General features: G+C 38.2%; 2 protein-coding genes and 1 pseudogene across 2 annotated transcripts; 2 read left to right on the top strand and 1 right to left on the bottom strand.

The window, feature by feature from the left end:
• Positions 1-325: 325 nt before the first annotated feature.
• Positions 326-15,792, top strand: LOC149034724 (uncharacterized). The gene is made up of 8 exons (XM_089194466.1): positions 326-556; positions 2,925-3,076; positions 3,967-4,128; positions 4,358-4,435; positions 10,679-10,746; positions 12,377-13,866; position 13,922; positions 13,989-15,792. Exons 2-8 carry the CDS (start codon positions 2,980-2,982, stop codon positions 15,615-15,617), a joined length of 3,525 nt encoding a protein of 1,174 aa, XP_089050592.1. The 5' UTR covers positions 326-556; positions 2,925-2,979; the 3' UTR covers positions 15,618-15,792.
• Positions 15,793-18,043: 2,251 nt separating this feature from the next.
• LOC149034723 (neuroglobin-like) lies at positions 18,044-21,391 on the bottom strand (annotated as a pseudogene).
• A 1,335-nt stretch (positions 21,392-22,726) lies between these two features.
• Positions 22,727-24,724, top strand: LOC149034722 (uncharacterized). The gene is made up of 2 exons (XM_089194383.1): positions 22,727-23,043; positions 23,765-24,724. The coding sequence occupies exon 2, from the start codon at positions 23,844-23,846 to the stop codon at positions 24,684-24,686; it is 843 nt and encodes a 280-aa protein (XP_089050509.1). The 5' UTR covers positions 22,727-23,043; positions 23,765-23,843; the 3' UTR covers positions 24,687-24,724.
• The last annotated feature ends 543 nt before the right edge of the window (positions 24,725-25,267 follow it).

The raw sequence follows: 25,267 nt of genomic DNA, 5'->3' as shown, positions 1-25,267 counted from the left end.
AGAAAAAAAAAACTGGATACGTATCTCCTGAACCAGTGCGGTGCCACTTACCCTTTGGGTTCTAAAGTCCTTTAAAGGGTATGCAGTCATAAAATGAGAATAAGATAAATAACAGTCTATGTTCACGCTGCAGCAAAATTTCTATGAATATATTCCTAGAGGAATTTGTTTCAAATATTACAAAGACTTAAGAGTGCTAATGAGAACTTGTGAAAGTGAGATGAAATATTGTAGTGGACCTTAAAAGATGCGAGAAGCGTGCGAGAAATACTGAATTTTTATGTAAATAAACACGTTGAGGAGGCACTTCCGGTCTCAAGCTTGCACAGACTTATGGGCCAGGGGACTCCCCTTCATCTACGCAACCCGCCATTGAGATTCTTCGCTCTACAATATAGCTTCCGAGTCTTTCTTGGTACTTTCTCAGTCTTAGTGACTTTCTTTCAAACATTTCCATGATGGATTGAGGAATCAAGGTCGTAAATCAGTCAAACGTGCCTTGCATTTCCGGGACAGAAGTAAGAACGCATGGTTGAATCAGATTTGTGAATATAAGGTAAGTACTTTTATTTGGTATTTCTCGGGTAACATTTTCTCCTTCGAATGTTCTCAATCTGTCCTAATTTCTTTGATGTCCGGCAATGTAAGACGTTCCTACAGTTAACTGACGAGGATTGCCAACTTTTATTTGATTCTGGCGCGTATTAATTCTATTGACGCTTAGTGTTACTTGTAAGCTAATTCAGCTGTGCTTACATGGACATGTTACAACTGTCGAATTAAAAACAAAATTCTCAGCCAATACTCGGCATTTACCTAAAAAAAAAAATCAATTTGGGAGAGTTTAAAGGAATCTCCAAATTACCGATTTGATTTAGTGCAAGCCCTGATGATTGAAACACTTTCAGTTTCGTTTCCGTGTCATGTGCATGTGGAGCATAGCTTTCATGTCTGGATTATGTGTTAACTTAAATTGCTCCCGTTTTTAAGATGCATTTAATCAAAAAGCGATTAAAAATTTCTAGCTTATTTCATGTGCTTATGTTTATAATTTAATAGTTTGAAAGTAATTTTTTCTTTTGGATAGACTGCTTAGATGGTCCTTCCAAACTATACTGTTGTACTGATTTCCTTGTTAAATATTGAGACAGGTTGCTTTTACTTCAAATGCCAGCTAGTGATTTATTGGAAGCGTCCTTTCAATTAACTACATTTAAGTTTTAGGAATCTGATTCATCAACTGGTAATGATTCATTGGTATCTGAGTAAAGTTTTACCTTTTGTCATCTTCTAATCAATATATGATCAATCAATGATCACAAAAAAACTGGTTAAGTTTTGCATGTGGCTGCACGCATCCAAGTATGTGTCTGGTGATAATTTATGTTATCACATGGCAAGGTAGGCTTGAGGTAAATAAAAAGTTCTGATTGGTTCTTACTTGGTCAGGATTTTGCCACCTAGACCATCATCACACCATACAGACAGTCCTAAACATGTAAATTTCAAGCAAACTTGTTTAGTCCAAGTGACATTAGTGCATGACAATTACCTTTCTTTCTTGAGCTGTACTGGGGAATATCGGTACTATGCCATTTCTATACTGCCACAACCTTGGGCCAATATTCCCCAGTAAAGCCCTGGTGCTTAACTGGTTAGTTAGAATTAAGTCTGGCTTTTGTAAAAATAATCTACACTGTACATGTATCTCTGGCTATTTAAAATTCCAGTACAATCAATTTCCTCGTAACTCTAGTTTTTATTGAATTTATTTGTACATGAAGACAGCCAGTAAGGATTATTTTATATTTAAAAAACAAGCCATCTTGATTATTAGGAGAATTAAAGTTAGCATCAAAGACAAATCAATTATGTGCACAAAACAATGTAAAAACAAAATGAATGTAAAAACAATTTTTTAAATATACATACACTATATATATAGATATACTAGTAAACCACAAATGTCAGCACCTAGCTGTACCAAATTGAAATCCATTTCAACATACATCAGCATGCATAAATGTATATATTCCACTGTTTTTTTAGTGATTAAAGTGTAACAGTGGAATGAACACTCACCTATACAAATATGGATGTCAGCTCAACTGCAGGAAATTGAATTAAAGAAATATATCTTTTACAAATTTTGACCAGTAATCCCTATTTAAAAATCAGATAAGACAATTTTTCTTTGGTGTTGTAAAATTTGTTTCTTATGAGAAAGGAGTCAGCATAAACTGTCTCCTCTTGTGGAGACATGGTGGTCTTATGATTAGTGAGGTGGACTCAGGGTCAAGAGGTCTGGGTTCCAGTCAATGTGTTGTGTTCTTGTACAAAACACTCTACTCCTACAGTGTCTGTCTCCACCCAGGAGTATAAATGGGTAGCAAAAATTAGTTAGGGAAACCTGATAAAATGCTAGGGGGGGTGAAAGGGGGGGATAACAGTGGAATGGACTTGCATCCTATCCAGGGTTTGGTGATAATACTCCCAGTTGCTTCATGTGAGGAAACCAAGATGAATTAAAGCTCGCGCCCTGGACGGACCACCTTTCAAATCCAGATGGGACCTAACTACCTACCACCTCTTAGTTTAAATGATTTAAATTGCTACTGTTACAAATTATATGAACTTGAAACACACAGATGTTGATTTTTGCCCAATTTATTTCAGTTAATTGGGAATGTCTTAAGTAAATCTTGAAATTTATTGTAATGAGAAGTGAATTACTGTTCATTTAATATTAATGCTTGTTTCCTTCAGTATATAAATCTTTTGTTCTCTTGCTACTTTTAGTTTGCTATTAATATTAATTGCTTATGGTTTTGTGTCTATGTATCCCTCCGATTCTCAGAAGGGAAAAGATATTTTACAATAGGGTAATATGTTAAGCTACAGTTTGCAACCATCTTTTTTTTCAGGCCAGGATGACTTAAAACAGCAACTTTTTGAAAGAAGCATCTCCTTACAGTTGCTATGGCTAAAGAAAGAAGTCCAATTAAAGTTCCATGTGAAAATGAAGACTTACCTGACAAAGAAAATGCTCCAGATTTTGATGAGGACACTTTACGAGGTGAGCTAGGTTCAACTTTGGCTTCAGTCACATTAAAACGTTTTCTATTCCACCAGTTTCAATAATGTAAGCAGATGTGGAGAATGATATTAATACACTGCATTACCACTTTAAAGGATATTTGGCCAGTTATGACTCTCTTCTATGATTACAATATGTTGTTCATTGACTGAGAGGATCTATGACATATTTGTTATTTTCTTTTCTCAAAGTTCAAAGCAAATTACACAAAGTTATAATAAGTAAATGCTTTATTTGATCATCATATAACATCCATTTTGTAAGTTTGCATCATAAGTACCATCATCATTATCATCTTTCCATTATATTATGCAACAATCAATTGAAAGTTTCATCTCCCCCCAAGCAACCAATTTCCAGTAGAGTGCAAGTGTTATATCACTGAATATGGAGGTGTTTAACCCTTGACACCCTAACATCAGTATCCATATTCTCCATACTATTCTTTGTATGTTTCTTGTGGTACTGAAAAAGAGAATTCATTTGAAGATCAATGCTTCTTAGGTTGGTGATCATTTCCTTTATTCTCATGAGCTTAGTGAATGATTCAGCAGTATTACTGTAAGGAGAAGTGAGATGCTGGTCACTCTTAGGGTTTAGAGAGTTAAGGTAGATAGTGAACTTTCACTAACAAATGGCTCAGAAGAAAAACAGGGGGGGGGGACTGCACACATCCTCCAAGCTTTTCAGGGGATGGGTCAAGTCAGGCAGGTGCAAAAGTGGCAGCTGGCACTAAAGGAAAAATCTTCAGATTTTAAATCTCCAGATCTTGGCAGCTCTGCTTATGCACTAATTAACTACAACCACAGGTAATTATTAACTACAACCACAGACTTTGACACAAATTATTTCTTATTCTTTCTTTGCAGCCACAGCTGATGTTTATAGGAATGAGGGTAATGAGGCCTTCAAGAAAGGAGATTTCATCAATGCTATTCATTTTTACACCAAAGGAATTAAAATGAACTGCAACGAAAAAGAACTGAAGGCCAAACTGCACAACAACAGGGCTATTGCACATTCTAAACTTGGTAAGATGATGAGAGCTTTAATATGCATTTTTTTTAGTAGTTTTCTGGAAAAGGTGATAATTTTGAATGCATGCCTGGAAAAATTTACATCGTATCTTGGCCTCTCAAATATACAAAGAAGAAACCTCTTACCCCAGATATCAATGAGCATCACAAGTTTTTCCAAAAATTATAGTAATGGTAGTTGGTTTGCAACATGTATGGCTAATCAGAGATATTTAAATAACAGGAAATCACCAGGATTCACTAAGGGATGCAGAAGCAGCCATTGAGTTAAATCCAACTTTCCGTAAGGCAATTGTGAGAGGTTAGATATGTTAGCTGTACTATAATAATAATAATAAAAAAAGAACTCAACACTCTAAGGTTAAATGAGGTTAAATGGAGTTCAATCTTGTCTCAATTGACTTTAATTTAGAGGTCGAGACCACCCTGATGTACGTTTGAATCCAGCTCTTGACTGCTATGCCATTACTTTCCATTAATCATGATAAGAATATTATTTTGAACGGGATGAAGAACTCAATGCGGAATGTAAAGCAAAATTTCAGCATGAATATTTTAGTTCCTTAAGTTCAATGAGTCACAGGTGTCAGATATATTAAGAGCGTGTCCACGAGAGCACTAGTCAGTCGTGCTACATGTCATCACACCGATTTCAATGAGACTTAACCAATTAAAGGGTCTACCCCAAAACTCAAAAAGACAAACTGGTTTCTGTTTTGGTTTTTTTCCGGGAGGAGATAGACCACCCCCCGGTTTTTCTTGGTTTTCACCAAGGAAATCGCTTCAAATAGGTAAAATGTATGAAGCTCTCACTGCGATGGTATTTAACCGATTACTTTGAGGATTTGCACACATATTTTTACATCCTTACTTAATGTCTGCTGCGAGTATCAGTCAGTTTGATTAACGGCTTGTCAATCAACAGAGGCAAATATACGACTTTGGTTTTAGACTTTTCGATTCATCCAAATATTTGACAACTTTGAGGTCAAATATCTCCCGTTGCCAGAAACACGAATCCTAATTCCCCTTTATAACCCATCATTTCATCTCTGAAAATCATCAAAAAAATCTTTGGGCACTACCGTATATTTTTCTTGGATACCTTTTAAAATCTGCGACTGTGACAAGTTTCTCTCAACTACACCTGTCACGCAATTCTTGCTCTAGGCGGTCACTTGACAAAATAAACCTATATTTTTTAGCTCTTTATACAGGATGATCGATCAAGAAAGGTGAAAAATGTGAAAAACTTTCGAGATTTTTTGTAGGAATGGAAAATCTCACGTTTAGAGAGATGCATGTAAACGAAACATCAATGGGAAAATCGTAGCGTTTCTTTCTTCAGTCGTTTATTACTTTGAAGATTTGCTAAAATCAGCAGATATGGCTTTTGTACGGCACAAAACATTCATTAGTCTATAATATGATTGTTAATCATCATCATTGCTCATTTTAGGAGATTTTAAAGTCACATGCTGCGTGTTGGTTGATATTACCAATTGTTCCAGTGTGCTACAACTTCGGCTTTTACAGACGAGAAATTCTGCGCTCTCGCTCGAGAGCAAATATCAATAGTTCTATCGGACTAAAAACTGTGCTTCTATCCCGAAAATAAAATTAAAATAGTGTTGTCGTTGTCACTTACCGCCATCGAACATTTCCATGCAGAACTCCGCTAAGCTAACATGTGTTGTGTGACCCGAAGACTCTTAGTAGGAATTATTCAAGCTGTCTGCTAGATAACAATTTCAGAATAATCTGCAGATCTCTATGATTATTTGCCTGCTTCGATCGTAAAATATCTGCTTATTTTTTTCAAGCATTCTATTACTACATATAAATCTACATCTCTCTAGATCGAGTGTTGCCAGCGTTTAATTGCGTGACTTATAAAATTTTTAAATAAGAATCTGAGCCAGCGGTAATTTGACGAGTAGCCTTCCTGCAAATTTCTCTTGATGAAATCCCAAGACATAGCCAGTTGTTTTCGTGAGCAAAGACAATAAATATGAGAGAAAAAGTGAGATGCAAATGCCTTTTTTTTTTATTTTTTAGCTTAATAGTAGTTTTACCCTCTCCTGCAGTCTTCGTCTAAATTTTGCAAGGTTTCTCCTTATCTTCTGCCTTATTCGGTCAGTTTCGAATTCTGAAGCTAGATCATTGGCATCGGCCTCTCCGTCCTCATTCATATTTTCATAGGGGGACCTCATCAATAAACCAATTTTTGCTACGGCAGATAACCGGCTGAAGTATCGAGCGATTTGCTGCTGTATCACCGGTCAGTCTTAGACAACATTTCTGGCTGGTGTCGTCTCTTAAACTCGATATTTGGGAAATCATATTAGAGGCGGTTGCCTTATTAGTTTCCTCCTTTGACCAGCGCACGTCTAGGAGATAATTCTCTGCTTTCTGAGAAAAGGTGGCTGTTTTTTGTGTTTTCCAAAGAGCCCATCCAAAGTCCTCTTGGCTAGTTGGCGATTGTTCATCAGAATTTTTACCTGAGGTCCGACCTTGAACGTAGCCATCCCCTATAGAATGGAAAGCCGGACTTAGTCCATTTCCTCTTGATCATATCCTAGGCGGAATTTTTTTGTCGGCCTCACTGTGTTTGTCTTTGTCAGGGTACATTTGGATGGCAGCCAATGACTGAAACGTCTTGATACATCCTTCTTTTAGCAAGAATATCTCGCTTTCTTGTTTTGTCTGTGACGGATTGGGTATAGTTCTCGTGATGATCATGACCCGCGTTCAGAAATCTGTGCACGTTGCTGATAACCACCCGCTTCTACGATTAGTTTGCTGAAGGTTTCTAATGTGACGAGCCTAGCGAGACCCTGAGGTGCTTCAAACTGTGCCAGTTGGTCTGCGCTATAAACTTGTCGCAGTTCTTAAGTCAGATGGAGGATCGCCCACCTCTATCTATGTGAGCGCCTCTACAGTAACTGTGTATCCCTAGCAATCATATGATATAAAGTTCATCTCAGTCACAAATCAGCAGTTAGGAAAACTGATGTTCAGATAAGCGCTCTTCTTGCCCTTCTTCCTTATTCATTGCCGACTCTAAGATAGCAGCTACAGTACGCGTTCTATTTAGGTTTACAGTCACCTTGCCGCCACCAGGAAGACTCGCCACCAGCTTTGATTTCTTCTGCCATCTGCAGATTCATCTCTCTCTCACTTTATGTCCGATTTTTATGAGGAGGATACTGGCATTTACGAACCCGAAGGTCTAAATCTCACACCAAGTTGTGCACGATATTTGAGGTACATCGTGAAATCGCGGCCTTCGTAATCTCCAAATAAGCCAATACGCGCTAGAATAAGCTCCATCTCGGACGAAACGCATGTTTGGGATACATCTACGTCTCTCGAATGTTTTTTTTAAGCTGTATACCCACGAATTTAGAGGTGTGAACTGTTTCCGTCCCTGGCCAGCGCGAGAAAAATAACATTTGGTTGTACAGTTAGTTGGAAATGAACAAGACAACTGCACCATCTTGACTTTATCAATTCGAGTGTTAGATTAAATTGAGGACTTTTTAGACACTCGATTTCTTATATGACATCACTATGAAGACGTAATACAACTGATACACGTACACTACATAGGATTAACAATGTCTGTTGCGCTGTTACGAGAAGGAGGAAAATATTACCGGAAGTGTAAACTCTTTTTAAAAAGAGTTTCAGAGACGTTTCAGAGATGTCTATCTTTGATCGGCTGTCACAAAAAAATGACCCCCACTTAAATTTACAAGGAAAAATGAACTTACCAACTCCTTGTTGAAAAAATTGGAATTCATTTGACCGATACGCCGGTTGTTTCAATTTTTCTTTTTTCCTCGGGCTGCTATGAAACAGTTCATAAATTGACTGATGAATAAAGTGTTTTGAAATACCGTTCGGGATTTGACTTTTTTTTTTGCGTGCAAATCAAGGGTAGACAAAGTTTTTAAAACATTTGACTAGAATTTCATGGAGTTCACCTCGATAATTTTCGTCGGCCAGAGTCAAGACGCGCCAAGCTAAGCGACATCGCCCTCTAGTAAAATAATTTTCCAAAGAATAAACGTGGCGAGCGTGAGGAAACGCACATTTTTCTCATCATTGTGATCAAAGCCCAATGATGTACCTAAATTGGTACTTACGGTATCAAACCATTGAGTATGACAGGGTGAGCTTAGTTTTTCTGTCGAGGTCGACGTGACTTCACATTAAAAGCATTTTTGACGGAACAAACTAGTGAGCATCACTGCACGAACTAAGAAAGTAAAAACTTGTATTTATCTCCCACGCGTTTCGTCTGACAATAGTAGACTTCATCAAGAATTTTTTCAAGTAGGGTAAATAAGCTTGTTCATATACAAATAGTAAATAAGTCGTCTCTTTGCTTTGCTATTGAAGCCAGTGGATAGAATTGGCCAGGTGCGCCTACGGTGTTGTACATGCGTGACATTTTCCGGACGTTACAAGTACGAGTACGTGATCCGTTTGAGGGTCACAGATTTACTGTAAATATTTCACTCCTCAACATTAGAACGTTTCATTATATGGAGTTGCCTTCTGCGGGTAGAAGGCTACAAGCGAATTTCTCAGGCGTAATTGCCTTTGATTTCTCTATTGATGTTGTCGCAAATACAGTTTTTGGGAGTCACGAGACAAAAAAACTTATCAGGACCTAGTTTCATGTGCTAATGGAAATAAATAGTAAATAAAAACACATTTTCTTGTGAAATAAAGTCACAAATGACGGGGGTTCTCCGAAACAAATAGTGATAGAAAAGGATTTCAGTTCTGGTCAATATTGACTTTTCATGGCCTACTTCCAAATCTGAGGGAACGCACTGAGGGGATAAAAAAACATAAATGTGTGATAATGCAAGCAAGAGAGTGAAAATCCAAATGAAGAAAAAGGAGAAAACATAGGAACCCGTGTTGCAGCGTGCAGATATCTTTTGAGCCAGACCTACACACCTAAGCCCGACACCACCCAGAGAAACTCGAAAGAGTCCTGTATATGAACTAGCTCGCACGTGCACGCAGGAAAGGCCATGACAATCAGCGAAAATAATTGAAAATGCAAATGATATTTGCAGTCAAAAAAAAGTATCTTCTTGAAAAAAAAAGATGAACAATTTTTACTTCTCATGAAAAGTCACGCAGTAACCCTAAAAATACTATTTCTATACGTGGAATTTCTTGATGGTGGAAAGTGGAAAAAACATTTTCCAGTCTTATTTTCTGGAAACATGGCGTAATTAATGAATTTATGGGGCGATTGTTATTTCTATCAAATAAGGGGGGCAGAGTTTCCCGTCATTCGCGGTATGGAAAAGCCGAAGTTGTTACACTCGGGAACTTGTACGTCAACAAGCAGGCGACATGTGACTTTAAAATCTCCTCTCCTGTTACAGTTTCCTTATTGTAAACTGTGCGATAATGATAATAGACGATCAAAGTATAGGCTAATGAATGTTTTGTTCTGTACAAGAGCCCTATGTCCTGATTTTAGCAAATCTTGAAAGTAATAAACGACTGAAGAAAGAAACGCAACGATTTTCCCATTGATTTTTCGTCAACATGCATCTCTCTAAACGTGAGATTTTCCATTCCTACAAAAAATCTCGAAAGTTTTCCCATTTTTTACCTTTCTTGATCAATCATCTTGTATAAAGAGCTAAAAAATGTAGGTTTATTTTGTCAAGTGACCGCCGAGAGCAAGAATTGCGTGACAGGTGACAGGTGACAGGTGACAAAAATACGGTAGTGCCCAAAGATTTTTTTGATGATTTTCAGAGATGAAATGATGGGTTATAAAGGGGAATTAGGATTAGTGTTGTAGCTTTCTGGCAACGGGAGATATTTGACCTCAAAGTTGTAAAATATTTGGATGAATCGAAAAGTCTATATTTGCCTCTGTTGATTGACAAGCCGTAGATCAAACTGACTGATACTCGCCGCGCCTATTAACTGAGGATGTAAAAATATGTGTGCAAACCCTCAGAGTAGTCGGTTAAATACCATCGCAGTGAGAGCTTCATACATTTTACCTATTTGAAGCGATTTCCTTGGTGAAAACGAAGAAAAACCGGGGAGGGGGAGTGGTCTATCTCCCTCCGGAAAAACTAAAACAGAAACCAGTCTGTTTTTTTTAGTTTTGGGGTAGACCCTTTAAATTGGCAAAGTTTCACTGAAATCGGTGGGATGGCACGTAGCACGACTGCTGGTGTTCTCGTGGACACGCTCTTAAGTCACTATCTGGCTGTTTTAAAAAGAAGCATCAGGACTTAACTAACTCCAAGTGTTTTTGTGGGAGTTGTTGATCCCAATTTAATTGTTCTTGGAAGTTTTAGTTGTCTTTAAAGCTAAATAAATCTTACTGAAACCTAATAGGGCCTGTTTATTCTTTTCCGTTTAGTTTTTTTGTTTTGTTTTGTTTTGTCTTTTTTTCTTCTGGTCTGTAATGATTTCAATGGTTTCAGGTTCTTTTCTCAGAATTGAGCTACAGTAATAGTATGCTTCTTTGTGTTGTTGCCTACAGGAGCCACTGCTTGTGTTGAATTGAAGAGATTTGAAGAAGCAATCACTTGGTGTGATAAGGGGCTAGCTGTATCCTTTGAAGAAATCTTTCATTTTTAACCGTGGGTGTAATGGAAATAGTTTCCATAATTTGATGTTTTAAGGGAGAAAATACAAAGAAGGGTATTAATTATGATGGGAACTTGTCAGCTCACATACTTTAAGTGTGTGTTATTAAGAAACGTAGGAAAATTTATTACCTCATGACTTATTAAAGATATTACTCCTTTTAGCCAATTTGACTTAGTTATACTATCCATGCCAATAACTGATACATTAGTTTAGATAACCCTATAATTCACAGACCAAGTTTGTAATTATCCTTACTGTTAACCGTACGATTTTTGTAATGTTAGTTCAAAGAATTCAGGATTGGATCAACTAATTATCCCCAAATTGATATTTTTTTTTACTCTCAACACTCATCTGATTGCTATTGTATTGCTATTGTAAGGAGAAATTCTCTCTTGGTCACTCATGGGAGTTAAAGGGTTAAAAGACTAATATTCATCCAGTTTATACATGATACGTGGGTAGATGATCTCTCTAAAACAAGCCAGAACAAAAAGCTCGGTAATGTTTAGATATCTTATGCAGATTTTCTTGCCTTCGACCTTTTTCCACTACTTAGAGACTCGGAAACTTTCGTCCTGCTTTCCTGTGGACAAATAAAAATTTTAAAGACACGTAGTGGTGTTGTAGACTCATTTCTTCCACTGCTGTAAAACATTCGTCTGATGTTAAAGCTATATTAATTTAAAGATTGAGCAAGTGCTGCCCAGTTTTTGGAAACTAGGGATTAAATTTAGATATTTCGCGTTAAATTTTTAGGCTGCACACTGAAAAAAGATTTTTTTAAATGTAAATTTACTTCATAACTGACTTTAAGACTGAATGTTGATAAAACATCTATCTTTCATGCAAGCCCTCCTAAAGGGCCATTTTATAGTTGTGTACTTAGTTGCCAAGCCTTTGATTTGGAGTAAAGCTGAAGATGACCTTGTTGTGATAGATAGATAGATAGATAGATAGATGAATGGTGCCAATTTCCTCACTTGCAGCCAAGGGCTGAATTGCGGAGGAACCAGAGAGGTGAGATCGGACGTCAGCATATTAAAGGCGCCTCTGGCAGCCGCTTCAGTCCATTGTGATCACACCTCACCCACCCAGACCTACGACGGCACAAATCGAGATAGACCACAACACCGGGCACTACGTGCCCTACTCTTTGCGAACAGTGCGTGCGTTCTTTTACGTCCCACAATTTATTTGTAACATAGAAGGGTTGTGAGACGGGACCTCCGGCTTTACGTCTTATCCGAGAGACGAAGCAAAGTGGGTAAAGCATCTTGCTTAAGGATACAGCGACATGCCCCTGGTAGGACTTGAACCCGGGCCCTTCGACCCAGAGTCCAGCGCACTAATCACTGGACCACTGACGCCCCACTGAGACCAGTATCTAGAAACGATAATAACAAAGTAGTTTGCTTTAAATAGCAGCAATGTTTTTATTATAACAAGGTCACCCTTAGCCACACTCCTGTTCAAAGGCTTGGGAACCAAGCACGCAAATGTTAAAATGGACCATCATAAATCAATATGATCAGAAAAATAATATTTTTTTGTTTTTTCCAAATTTTTAACCCTTAACATAAAAAAGATTGACAAAAGCAATAGGATATTGTTGTCATTAAGAATTCAGTCTGTCAGTGGAGTGGGAGATAAGTCCATGGAGGAAAAAGATCCTATTAGTCATGACCACAGTAGTGCAAGTTCAGGTGATGTCAAGAAAGTCATAGGTCTCTATAATCGGGGAGAAGAGGCCATAGAGTACCTCAACCTATATCTTAAAAAAGCTAAAGAAGTAGGAGACAAGCATGGGGAGGGTAACGCTTATGGCAATCTTCGCAATGCTTATCACCGTCTGGGTGATTTCAAAAAAGCCATAGAGTACCACAACCTACATCTTAAAATAGCTAAAGAAGTAGGAGACAAGCATGGGGAGGGTAACGCTTATAGCAATCTTGGCAATGCTTATCACCGTCTGGGTGATTTCAAAAAAGCCAAAGAGTACCACAACCTACATCTTAAAATAGCTAAAGAAGTAGGAGACAAGCATGGGGAGGGTGGTGCTTATGGCAATCTTGGCAATGCTTATGCCAGTTTGGGTGATTTCAAAAAAGCCATAGAGTACTACAACCTACGTCATAAAATAGCTAAAGAAGTAGGAGACAAGCAAGGGGAGGGTAACGCTTATGGCGATCTTGGCAATGCTTATTTTAGTCTGGGTGATTTCAAAAAAGCCATAGAGTACCACAACCTACATCTTAAAATAGCTAAAGAAGTAGGAGACAAGCATGGGAAGGGTGGTGCTTATGGCAATGTTGGCAATGCCTATGACAGTCTGGGTGATTTCAAAAAAGCCATAGAGTACCACAACCTACATCTTAAAATAGCTAAAGAAGTAGGAGACAAGCATGGGGAGGGTCGTGCTTATGGCAATCTTGGCAATGCTTATAAAAGTCTGGGTGATTTCAAAAAAGCCATAGAGTACCACAACCTAGATCTTAAAATAGCTAAAGAAGTAGGAGACAAGCGTGGGGAGGGTCATGCTTATGGCAATCTTGGCAATGCTTATCGCCGTCTGGGTGATTTCAAAAAAGCCATAGAGTACCACAACCTAGATCTTAAAATAGCTAAAGAAGTAGGAGACAAGCATGGGAAGGGTGGTGCTTATGGCAACCTTGGCAATGCTTATTTTAGTCTGGGTGATTTCAAAAAAGCCATAGATTACCACAACCTACATCTTAAAATAGCTAAAGAAGTAGGAGACAAGCATGGGGAGGGTCGTGCTTATGGCAATCTTGGCATTGCTTATTACAGTCTGGGTGATTTCAAAAAAGCCATAGAGTACCACAACCTAGATCTTAAAATAGCTAAAGAAGTAGGAGACAAGCATGGGGAGGGTCGTGCTTATGGCAATCTTGGCAATGCTTATCGCCGTCTGGGTGATTTCAAAAAAGCCATAGAGTACCACAACCTACATCTTAAAATAGCTAAAGAAGTAGGAAACAAGCATGGGGAGGGTTGTGCTTATGGCAATCTTGGCATTGCTTATGGCCGTCTGGGTGATTTCAAAAAAGCCATAGAGTACCACAACCTAGATCTTAAAATAGCTAAAGAAGTAGGAGACAAGCATGGGGAGGGTAGTGCTCATGGCAATCTTGGCAATGCTTATGGCCGTCTGGGTTTTTTAAAAAAAAGCCATAGAGTACCACAACCTAAATCTTAAAATAGCTAAAGAAGTAGGAGACAAATCCATCGAGGCAATTGCCTACTGTTCATTAGGATGCGTTTTTGAGTTGCAAGGTGGACTGCCAAAAGCCGTTGAACATTACCAAGCTAGCATAAACTTATTCAATTCCTTGAGAGTACTTCTAAAATCTAATGACGAGTGGAAAGTTAACTTTCGAAATCAGTATCAAACGGTGTATACGAGTTTGTGGAGAGTTCTCGTAGAACAAGGTAATATAGATGAAGCCTTATTTGTTGCTGAGAAAGGACGAGCTCAAGCTCTCTCCGACCTTATGGAATCCAGTTTTTGTGGTGAAGCAAGTCAGCACAAGGCAGGTGATGAAGATTTAGCAGTCACTGCTAAGTCTACATCGATTTGGATGAAACGTTTTTCAAAATTTTTAAAAAGCGTTCCATCAAACACCGTCTTTCAGGCAGTGGACAAAGCTGACGTCAATCTTTGGGTTGTGTCCGAAGGAAAACAAGTTCAGTTAAGACAAAGTAAACTGAAAGGTTTTGTTTCAGAGAATAGTGGATCTAGCCAGTCCTTTGAGTCGTTCATGCTCGGTGTCTATACACAACTTGGTGTTCGTTCTAATGTGAGATGCGAGAATCGATCTTTAGATGCTTTGAGGGAGGGCCGTTTAAAAGTGGATGAGAAAACCAAAGAAGCCAACCCTCAACCTCACATCCAACAAGACGGATGCTTGAGCACTTTGTATGATATCGTTATGAAGCCGGTGGCTGACTTGATTGAAGGGGATGAGCTACTCATTATTCCTGATGGACCCCTGTGGATCGCTCCTTATGCTGCATTGAAGGATGGTAATTCTAAATACCTGTGTGAATCGTTCACAATCCGAGTCGCTCCATCGTTAGCAAGTCTTAGACTCATTGCCGATTGCCCAGATGATTATCACAAAAGCAGTGGTGCGTTACTTGTAGGAGATCCGTGGGTATCCGAGGTTACTAACAGCGAGGGAGAGAAAGTCCTCGAGCAGCTTCCGTGTGCTAAAGAAGAAGTAGAAATGATCGGAAAAATTCTGAATATCACGCCAATCACTGGCAGACAAGCCACCAAACGTGAGGTGTTGAAAAGACTCAGTTCCGTTTCCTTAGTTCACTTTGCGGCACACGGATGTCCGGAAACTGGCGAAATTGCTCTTACACCTGACCTAGACCGAATATCTACTGTGCCTACGGAGAAGGAGGATTATATTTTAACGATTCGAGATGTGTTGAATGCTCAACTTCGCGCCAAACTTGTTGTGCTCAGTTGCTGCCACAGTGGTCGGGGCGAGATCAAGGCTGAAGGTGTGGTTGGCATTGCGCGCGCTTTTATGGGAGCTGGTGCTCGGTCTGTTGTGGTGTCCCTGTGGGCGATTGATGATGAGGCTACTCTCCAGTTCATGAAATGCTTTTATCAACACCTTGCAGAAGGTAAACCTACAAGCAAGTCACTGAACCTGGCCATGAAAAGCCTCAGAGAATCAGATGAGTTCCACGACATCAAATACTGGGCGCCCTTTATGCTGATTGGAGATGACCTCACGTTTGACCTGATGGCAAAGGAAAGAGAAAATTTGAATATAAAATCAAATAAATAAGAAAATCTTTTTTTTCATCTCAAAAGAATGAAGTAGGAACTTAGAAGGTTTAAATGTTTGTCTATTTTAAACAAATTTTGGCTATTTTTTCTTTACTTTTTATTTTTTTTTGTTAAATGGAACTTGAGATGTGCAACTTTACTGTGATGAAGAAATAAACCAGTCTATTTCATTACATTTTGATCAGTGGAATTGTCTTTTTTTGTTACCTTAACAAATGTAAATGCTTGCTAAGAGAACGAAATGCAACAAGGCCTCTGTTATGAACGAGGTTTCCATTTCCACCAACATGTCACTCAGCTCTGTTCCTGTATTACAATCAGTTGTATGAAAAATAATTTAAAGGTTATTTTCGTTTACCCAACCAGGGGCTTTTTCACCGGATTTTAATTACCTTTATGCTCTAAGCTTTTGATAAGCAAAGAAACAATTCATCATTTGCAAAAGTTGGCCAATTTTTATTTCCAAAACTTTGGTTGAATATGTATGTGAATTGAATATGTGAATTGATCTTAGACCGTTTTCTACATCATAAATTACTTTGTTACAATTTACCTTCATCTTTACAAAAAAATTGATTACCATTTTCAACTCAATCAATCCAATCTAGTTCTGTCAGTGCCAAGATTGCCATTCTAAGCTTAATTTGAAAAAGTAAAGATCAGAGATGATGTTATTAAATTTACTAACCATAAGTTAGAGACATTAGACCTTCTTTTAGGGGTGTAGCCAGCCTCTAGTCCTGTAGGCCCGGCCTACAATTGTTTTCTGCCCGCTTGACTTTTACTAAAAGATAATATGACTCTTTCAAATGTTGAAACAAAACTTGAAATTTGTGAGGGCAGAGGCTTACATTTAGTCAAAAAGCTGGCTACAACCCTGTTTTCAATCAAACGAGTTTGGCCAATTTTTGTTCGTTTTACCAAACACTTCTCCGTTCGTTTTAAAGAACGACGACGGAGAGGCTGAAAATTGTTCATGTAATCTAAGCTTGGAAAGAGAGACGCAGAGTTCACTATAGTTTAAGTTTCCGTAGGTGTGACTTTTATTGTATGTGACATGGAATTTGTTGTTTCTAGTACGACAATATTTACGCTCATAAATGAGAGAAGCAGTTAACGTAAGCCATGTAGTCCTCAATGGGAATTATTTTGGTGAAAAGGCTCATGAATTAATGTAAACCTAGTGCGTAGTTGAAAACGTTCAGGGCTTCAGGATAAAACTTTTAATTGTTGAAAATCATCTCTTGAAATTTTTCATCGCTTTAAATTTACCTCAGCATGATTTGAGGATGTCTGGTGATATGCGTGGTTGAATATGTAACTAGGATTTTAAAGACATGCTGGGACAGTTTCAACTAAACATGGTTTTTATAATGGCAGTGTATTTCGTGTGAAGTGTTTTGATGCTATTTTAAGTTGAAGATAATTGTTAATGTACCTTAGTTTTTATTAATTAACTCATGAACTCCCAAGTTCTGAAGAAAAATTCTCCCAACTGATAAGAATGTGTTTCTCATTGCTGCCGCTTGTTCCGAGAATTCGATGTAACATTATGTTTCTAGTAAAAGATTATCCTCCAGTTTGGATTTTCTCGAATTGTTATTGACTCCATATGTTTGTCGGTGTATTAAAACCGTGAGGAGAATTTAAATTATGATCAGTCTTGGGAGTAAATGGGTTCATTTTAGCGTCTCCGTTTAGCGCGTATTTGACTTAATGCCTTGAACGTTTTAATGCAGTATTACTGTGCTTTTTTTACTTCTTTGTGTAAGAGATATATACAGTGTATAAAATAAAAAAACTGCGTTGATTTACATTGTCTGTCTCCATATTCTTAGGATGCACCTAAGATGTAGAGAAAGCAGACCCTATGGGGACTTCAATGCTTGTTTTGACCCGCGCGCCAAGTTATTAATGTGTGCAGCTAACAGTGTACTAACATTCCATGTTTGAAGCCCCCGCCCACTTAGCAAAAGCGCGTCATCTCTTCGATTGTATGTCTTTCACTGTCTGTTGTTCTCCGTATTGCCACACGGTTTTGAACGCCGACGGACGTGTTCATACTGTTACATATCTGCGCCTTTTTTTATCTTTTTCCTCACACAAGTTTTTACACCTTTTCACATTTGTGCATCCCTTTATTTTTCTCCTTCCTCTGGTTCCTTCCATTTTTTTTTCGTCGCAATTTTCCTTTATTCCCATCTTTACGCGCACCTCTTTTATCGCCCTCAACTTTGTTCTTCTGCGCGCCTCATAGAACGCGAATATCTCCTTGTCTGTTTCAGTTTTCACTCGTCTCAATCTTCGCGCAACGTCAGGCTTCTTACATCTCATATACCTCGTTACTCCCCCATAGTAGTTGTGATCATGCGTATTATGTCCACTTTGGGATGGTGTCCTCTTAAAGTCATCTTTAGTGAAATCTCAGTTTTCCTTTCGATTGATTCCTAGTCCACAGGGTGCTCTCCTCAGTCCTCTCATCATAATAGCAGTTATAAAGCGGAAGAGCTCCCTCCAAGTCTCGGCGACATAATCGGTGCATTTTGTTGGAAACAAGTCCCTCAATGTCTAAATTAAGGCCTCTTCTATCATCTGATTGGGAATGGGTCAAACTCTCGCCCAGGGTCCACCTACAATGCGAATCCAAGATGGCGGCAGGCCAATCCACAGCCGGACTCTACCGAGTCGGTAGCCGCCATCTCGGATGTAGACGCAGAGAAGACCCTGAGGAAGAGTTTTGACAAAACAATAATTAAGAAAGGATAAGTTACAATAGTGCTTAAAGAGATAGTCGATAACAACTTGAGAGATTCATTATGAGCAAACACGTTCCGTCGATTATTAAACTCCTTGTCTACTCGAATACGCACTCCTATATGCCCCTCTTCCCCGTCCCTATACATCCCTGTGCTGCAAGTTTTATCATCATACAGCACAATACAACATTATACCCCCGAGTAGCACTGTAAATCCGTAAAATGCAGTAACTAGACAACGCTTCACAACAACATGTACCCCAAGATAGCACTATGCTTCCCTCTACTGAATTTTAAATCACCATACAGCGCTGTATAGACAATTGCTCCAATTTGGCGCCAAAATAAGTGCGGATATTTGTCCGCGGTCATTTTCTCGAATTTTCTGTTGCATGATGCGGAAACTGTGGGCTTCGAGGAACAGATAATATCCAAAGACAAGTATCCGTACATATTTTCGCGCAAAATAGACGCTATTGTGTTTTTTATCCTTCAAATATTTTGTAACGCACGTGAAAAATATTAATGAACAGCTTACTGAATTGAATTAAGAAAAGGTTTAGTTTCTAAAAAAACTGTGGTGCTGCGTCGGTGGGAGAGTATAACATGGTAATTTAGTATTATCAACTGAGTTGATAACGTAAATTGGCCACTGCAAAGAGTTTAAAAACTGACGTTTCGAGCGTTAGCCCTTCGTCAGAGCGATTGCAAAGGGCAAACGCTCGAAACGTGAGCTTTTAAACTCTTTACGGTGGCAATTTACGTTATCGATTCAGTTAATAATACCTAATTACCCTGAATTGCATTACTTTTGAGATGAAGACTTAGCGTGGTGGACGCAAGGTCTGCAAATTGGGGAATATCGGTTAGGTGATATACTTGGATACACCTAGTTTTAGCCGGGGGATATTTAGTCACTTACTGCGTTTAGACCAATCGCGCGCGAGCAAAATTATTTGATGGATCATAAGCAATATTATAACATAGCTAATAAATTTGTCTTATCAAATTCAATTGCGCGAGCGTGCTTCATATTCCTATTGTGCACGCTCAGGACGTCAGCAAACAAATCCCACGAGAAAAAAATTTCCCATCGGGTTGAAAATGTTATAAAACAATTGGTTCATACGTCAGCTGTGCGTTCATCGAGATGTGAAGCACGTGGCAAGTTTGGAGAGCACGAAAGATGCGTAAGAGGCGTAGCCGAGAGCAACTCTAGCTTCTTGAGAACCAATTGTTAAATATGTACCCCTTGTTTGCACTACACTTCCTGCTACTGTAATTTACATCACAATACAACGCTATACAACAATACGTACCCCTAAGTAGCCTTGATCGGCATAATAGAATACATACGTCGAAATGCTCCAGCCTCACGGGCCATGCTTTATATCTTTCTCCCAAATTCATTAAATACTCGATGAAAACCTCTGCGTCGTTTAAAGAAAACATAGCATTTTCCAGCACAGTCATGACTCGTCTGACGTGAAGATACAGAGATCGAAAGTTGATTACGGCTTCAAGTTTCAAACTCGTAAAGGCGGGAAATATGTCTTGAACTCTCGGGTTGGACTTAAAGAGTCTGAAACAAAATCATTCATGATCATCGTTGTTAATTCTGAATAATTGAAATTCGATTCACGTTTACTTTAGATAATAAATTTTACTTCCATTTTTCCAGTTATACAAAGAAATCGAGTTACTGAGTAATACCCACAACAAGACACAGCTACACTGTTGTGAATCTCCATCCTCATCTTCAATAGAACTATGCTGTCACAAAAGTAGTGCGCATTCGTTTGCATTTTAAAGTCAGTTTACCGTAAGATAATAACCCGATTGGCAAGAAAACAGGCAAAACACGCAGCAGCGCTGGTGCTTTTGCGTTTGCGCACGAAAAGGCCCGAGAACACGTTTTCACTGTCTATTAAATTGTTGATTGTTTTCAATTTTTAGGTTCCTCTTTAAAACCGGAGTTTGGTTTTTAGCGACTTGTTCAAGTACTGCTCTAGTTAAGACGTAACTTAAATTTTTATGCAATAGGATATAGAGAAACAACAGGTGGCACCTTTTAAAGGACATTAAACACGTTATGATAAGTCCGCAAATTCTTTAGGCAACAATACTCGTTAACAATTTATAAACATCGGTCGCAGTTGCAAAAGTTTACGCGTTATATTTGAATGTTTTGCATTTGGAAAACTCATTTCTATTTATATGATGACTAACCCTCCTTCTCACAGATGTGAAAATTATTTTGAACCTGATCGGCTCAGAGGTAATTCAGACAGTAAAAATAATGTCAGCAAATAGAGATCTTTTTTTGGTGAACGTTATGAAAAACAAAGAAATTGAGTTTGAAAGATGCACGCATTTCGGCTGGTGAACATAGTTGCATTTACTGCTCTAGTTCAGTTGAACAATTTATATAACAATAGGTTTTTCAATGCTTACTCAATGAGATGTCTAACTCTAACGCTGTGTTTTATCGATACCATGGTCATCACCGACTGGACATTAAATTTGTAGTGTTTACTGACAGTTCAAATGAATCATCCATCGAAATTGAGGTTTCGATCGTTATGCAACTAAACCAAGGAATTGTACCACTGGATCGGACATGTGTAAGTGAGCAACTTTCACGTGTAGCATGAAACCCAGTTAGGATCAGCATACTGTTTCCTCTTTTTCTCCATTTTAAACGATTCCAATCCTAATAATGGTATGATATTTTCATAATAAAGCTATTGTCAACTTGAGACTCTACATTCATTTCTTTCTTTAGGAAATGAAACACAACAAACCAGAGATAGCGAGTCTTTAAAACACTCACCGTTTAATTAAACACTTTCTTCCCTATGAAGCTCTTAATGGGCTCAATGAGCTCCCAAAATTCTCTTAAAATGCATTTTTGCTAATGTGATAGCGGAATGTCTCTGATTCTCGAAGTCGATGTTGCCGCAGCAACTGAGACTAATACTTCGATTCTGTTATTAAGGGACACAAAACAACCCATGGCATTTACAGTTTGACTTTTAAACCTTAATGGAGATGTGTAGACACAACCTTAATAGATTTATGAATACAGCTGCTTTCCTTTAAAGAAGTTGTCATACGCTGTGATGATGGGTGATGGGTAAAAACTCTGACATCATCTGTGCAAAACATATGTCTCTATATCGACCAACATCTTGACTTGTTGTTCACACTTACTGAAAAGGGAAAAAATTCCGAATTGCTGATTGTAAAAAAAGTTGCCATTTTGTAGAGAAAGAGCAGATCTACTCTGTCTCCACTAAAAGCCTTAATACTAAATTAAGTGTTTCGTCCGTGAGTGAAAATCGGAAAATTGTTTAGCATTTTGCCCGACAAGAACATACTAGCGACGAGTTAACACTTCATCTAAAAATTTTACTTCTGAGTATAGTAATCGTGTCTTTGTAGTACCAATTACGCGTCTGAGTTATTCCCCTAACATGTCTCAAGCCTAAAACTGTCGCCGAACAGTCTCCATCGGCGATTGGGCCTCTAGGCATCTAACCTTTCTTTACAGTGTTGGTAAATGGTATTTAATGATGAGGTATTTTGAAATGTTATTACTCTTATTAATTTGCAGATGTGGTAAGACTAACTATCAGCGATATCGATGGGAAACCGCTAATTTTCAAGCATAATTAAAGTTCTATAAGTAAAGACAATGTGCAGTTATACGCCATACTTGTATAATTGGAAGAATTTATTTCGTGAACTTTCCTTCATTCTTCAAACCACTAATTTTCTAATATTTATGCGGTATTTTCATAATTTATTCATTACAATTTCGTGCAAATGTAAAACGTAGACTAAAGCTGGCTCGATCTGTCCTCATGGGGCATCCGGTGAAAACATGTGAATCATTATATTGGTGCGGAAGAATTATATTTCTATAATTATTCCGACATCCCTCAACGTACGAATTCAGGCGAATTTATTCATTCTAGAAGTTGTGGAGTCGGAAACTGATGTATGTCTTCATTAAACTTTTCTTGTGGCTCACGTCAAATTAATTAATGTTCGCCTCTCCTTTTTAGATTTTCTTTATCGATGGATATATACCACTGTCAAAGGATTCTTCACAAAACAGTTTAATCTAATCCGAAGAGCTAATGATAGCTCTAGAACTCGAAAAGACTTTACAAGTTATTTAATTAAGGCAAACACAAGGTAACTGTTAGATAATCCTTACGTAGTACAGGTAATGTTATTCATATGTTATGCATGTAATGTTTCACTATCGTCAATTTGCTGAAAGGTAAATAAACGCATTGAAATCAAAATTGATTTTCTTTAAGCTCAACTCACTGAACTACAAGTCTGCTGTCAGATGATTAACGTGGACGCTATTTTAGTCCCTTAACTTCCTCATTTCTCAATATCTGCGCGTCAGCAACTGAAATTAGATTCATGAAACAGGAACGCGTTCTGTGACAAAAATCTTGGCCATAACTAGTGTCAGCCGCAAAGGTACAACGGACGACTACTGGTCATCATTCTGATTTTTCGGTCCTTGCTAACGTAGTACTTGTGGTCATAAGCATCATCCTAAGCAGACCCTTACAAAAGTTTCACCAAAACTGCAGAGACCTGAAGGTTTTTTGCTTAAACAAACAACATTGGAGTAATATCAAGGTGAGAATAAAATTTTCATTTTTGATTTTAATGAAGCCTTTTGAATTTTCTGAAACACACTTGTAAGTGCAATGACAGCTGAATGTTCCTAATAAAGACGAAACAACCTTGGCTTTGCTCTCTAAAATAATGACTTAATATTTAGAAAGTAATTATTGTATGATTTTAGTGATCAGTTCTGTGATGTTTACGCTGAAACGGCATTTAAAAAATTGAAAACCATTTCTAGCTTCCGCTTAGAACTCATGTTGTGCTTCTTGTGTTGTTTTGCTACTCGTCTTTCTTCGTCCTTAAAATGATAAGTTTGTTTGGGACATTAACAGAAGTTTTTTTTTTTTACTAAAATAACTGGCCCAGCTATGACTGCCCTATTTACCGGACCAGGTAGGAATTCGCATTAACTGATGTTTTTTTTTTTCTTCTCAGTTTAACACAGAGAACTCTTACACAATAAAATTTCAGCACCTTTGCTTTCTAAAGGTTCAGACTCCTCTTAGTTCATAGCTTTTTCATTCAGTACGATGGTGTTGTAGTCTTCAGGGCTTAGTGCTATAAAATATTCCTAAACTACACAGTATTGAATCATCGTTGTTTAGTGCTTCTTAATAATCGTGTGCTGAAAATAATACGCGCCTATCAAAACAACATTTTCATTTACTATGAAGCGAAACTTACAACGTACACTTAAAAAGTTCTGCTTTGATTCTTTTTTATCCCTTAGTATTGATCAAAGGGGAAACAGTTTTTAAGGAGAGATCACTGTACTGCGTTTCAAGAACGAAGTTACTGAACAAACATTTATGGAAGATTTTATGATGGCCACCCGTGTGGACATAGACGAGCATGCATCACTCTTGCACCGCTCAAGCTATTACCTGCCTCTTCCACAAGACGACAGGCAAAAGAAAAGATCCATCAAACTGTCGGCTGTAGGCTTTGCCCTGCTGTTGCTATGGAATGTTGGTGGCTCTTGTGTGTACATGATTCGCAGTGTAAATTGTTTCAAAGACAATTCCACTGTCTATTTTTGTGAGAAAGGCGCGGCGTTTCCATATTCCGAAGAACTGGTGATAACATGGCTTGCTACACTCTCCGTTTTCACAATCATCGTCATCTTGGCATTGCAGAAAGTTCCAGATTTTCTTGGATACAAAGTCATCCTACATCAGCTGAAATTTCTTCCCTCTTATTGGACTCTGATGATTCTTTTGTTTGTATCCTTGACCAGATACGTCAAGCTCGCTATATCCGCCAAATCCATCAATTCCTGGATGATATTGATGGGTTTGGCTTTTAACTATATTCTAAGAACTATATTTGTTGGCTACTTGAATTATACGCAGTTGAATTTTCTGAAGCGTCAATATCCCAATTTTATCTTTGTGTTGTCAAAGCTTTCCGTGCTAGTGTTATTTGCCATCTCTCTAATGAACTTGCTCGCCACCATTTTGGAACTTACTGTTCAAGTTCATAAGGTGCATCGGTCTACAGGAGCACAACGCTCGGTGCATTTTGAAATGATAAATGATCTTCTGCGTGACTTTGGTACAACCACTTTCAGATTCAAAATGACGAGTTTCTTTTGGCAGAAACTTTTCATTGATGATAAGAATATTCTCTCTAACCAAGCACCTTTGCAGTGATAACATGGACGATAGAGCAGTAAAACAGAGAGTGTATAGATTGGTGGGAGTGACGGCCTCTCATCCCATTTGGTGCAATTTTCGATTGAGTGTCGAAAGTAATCGGAGATTTGTTTCAACACGCTCTATGATTGGTCCAGGAAACTCTCGCTCCCTTCGGAACCAATCAGATGCAACTCTAAACCCAATCGCAACTCGTACCCTCACGTGTTTCCGCGACTTTTGCAGTTTTGCTTTGTTTTACTTTGAATTTCTATCGGTTCTTTGAGATAATTTTCTTACCTCTGATTGGTCGATGTAATAACTTTGGCATTTGTTTCAAGACACTCGATCGAAATGCTCTATTAAGAATTCTATAACTTCCTCTCTATACGAACGACAGAGAAAATTGCTCCGACGAATTGTAAATAGTTTATTCCCTATCTATCGGGTTAGAAATGCACATGACATAATATTCTGTGTTTTCGTGTCTCCAGCGAAATTGTTAGTTAATTCTTATATGTTCCCTTAACATATAGAATCGTGACGCAACGGGAAAGGAATTTAAAGTAAGGAGGAGCGTTGCGTGACAAGTCTAAGAA

This window comes from Pocillopora damicornis, chromosome 14 (assembly GCF_964200805.1).
Source record: "Pocillopora damicornis chromosome 14, jaPocDami1.2, whole genome shotgun sequence".
In the NCBI taxonomy this organism is placed as follows: domain Eukaryota; kingdom Metazoa; phylum Cnidaria; class Anthozoa; order Scleractinia; family Pocilloporidae; genus Pocillopora; species Pocillopora damicornis.
Note: the sequence above shows the minus strand (reverse complement) of the source record. Positions and strands in the feature narration are given on the sequence as shown.

Excerpts from the sequence above, each read along its gene's own strand:
- LOC149034724 (XM_089194466.1), top strand. The coding sequence starts at position 2,980 with ATGGCTAAAGAAAGAAGTCCAATTAAAGTTCCATGTGAAAATGAAGAC. Across the intron at positions 4,129-4,357 it reads TATTGCACATTCTAAACTTG|GAAATCACCAGGATTCACTA; the intron begins GTAAGATGATGA and ends TTTAAATAACAG. Across the intron at positions 10,747-12,376 it reads GGTGTGATAAGGGGCTAGCT|ATTGACAAAAGCAATAGGAT; the intron begins GTATCCTTTGAA and ends AACATAAAAAAG.
- LOC149034722 (XM_089194383.1), top strand. The coding sequence starts at position 23,844 with ATGGAAGATTTTATGATGGCCACCCGTGTGGACATAGACGAGCATGCA.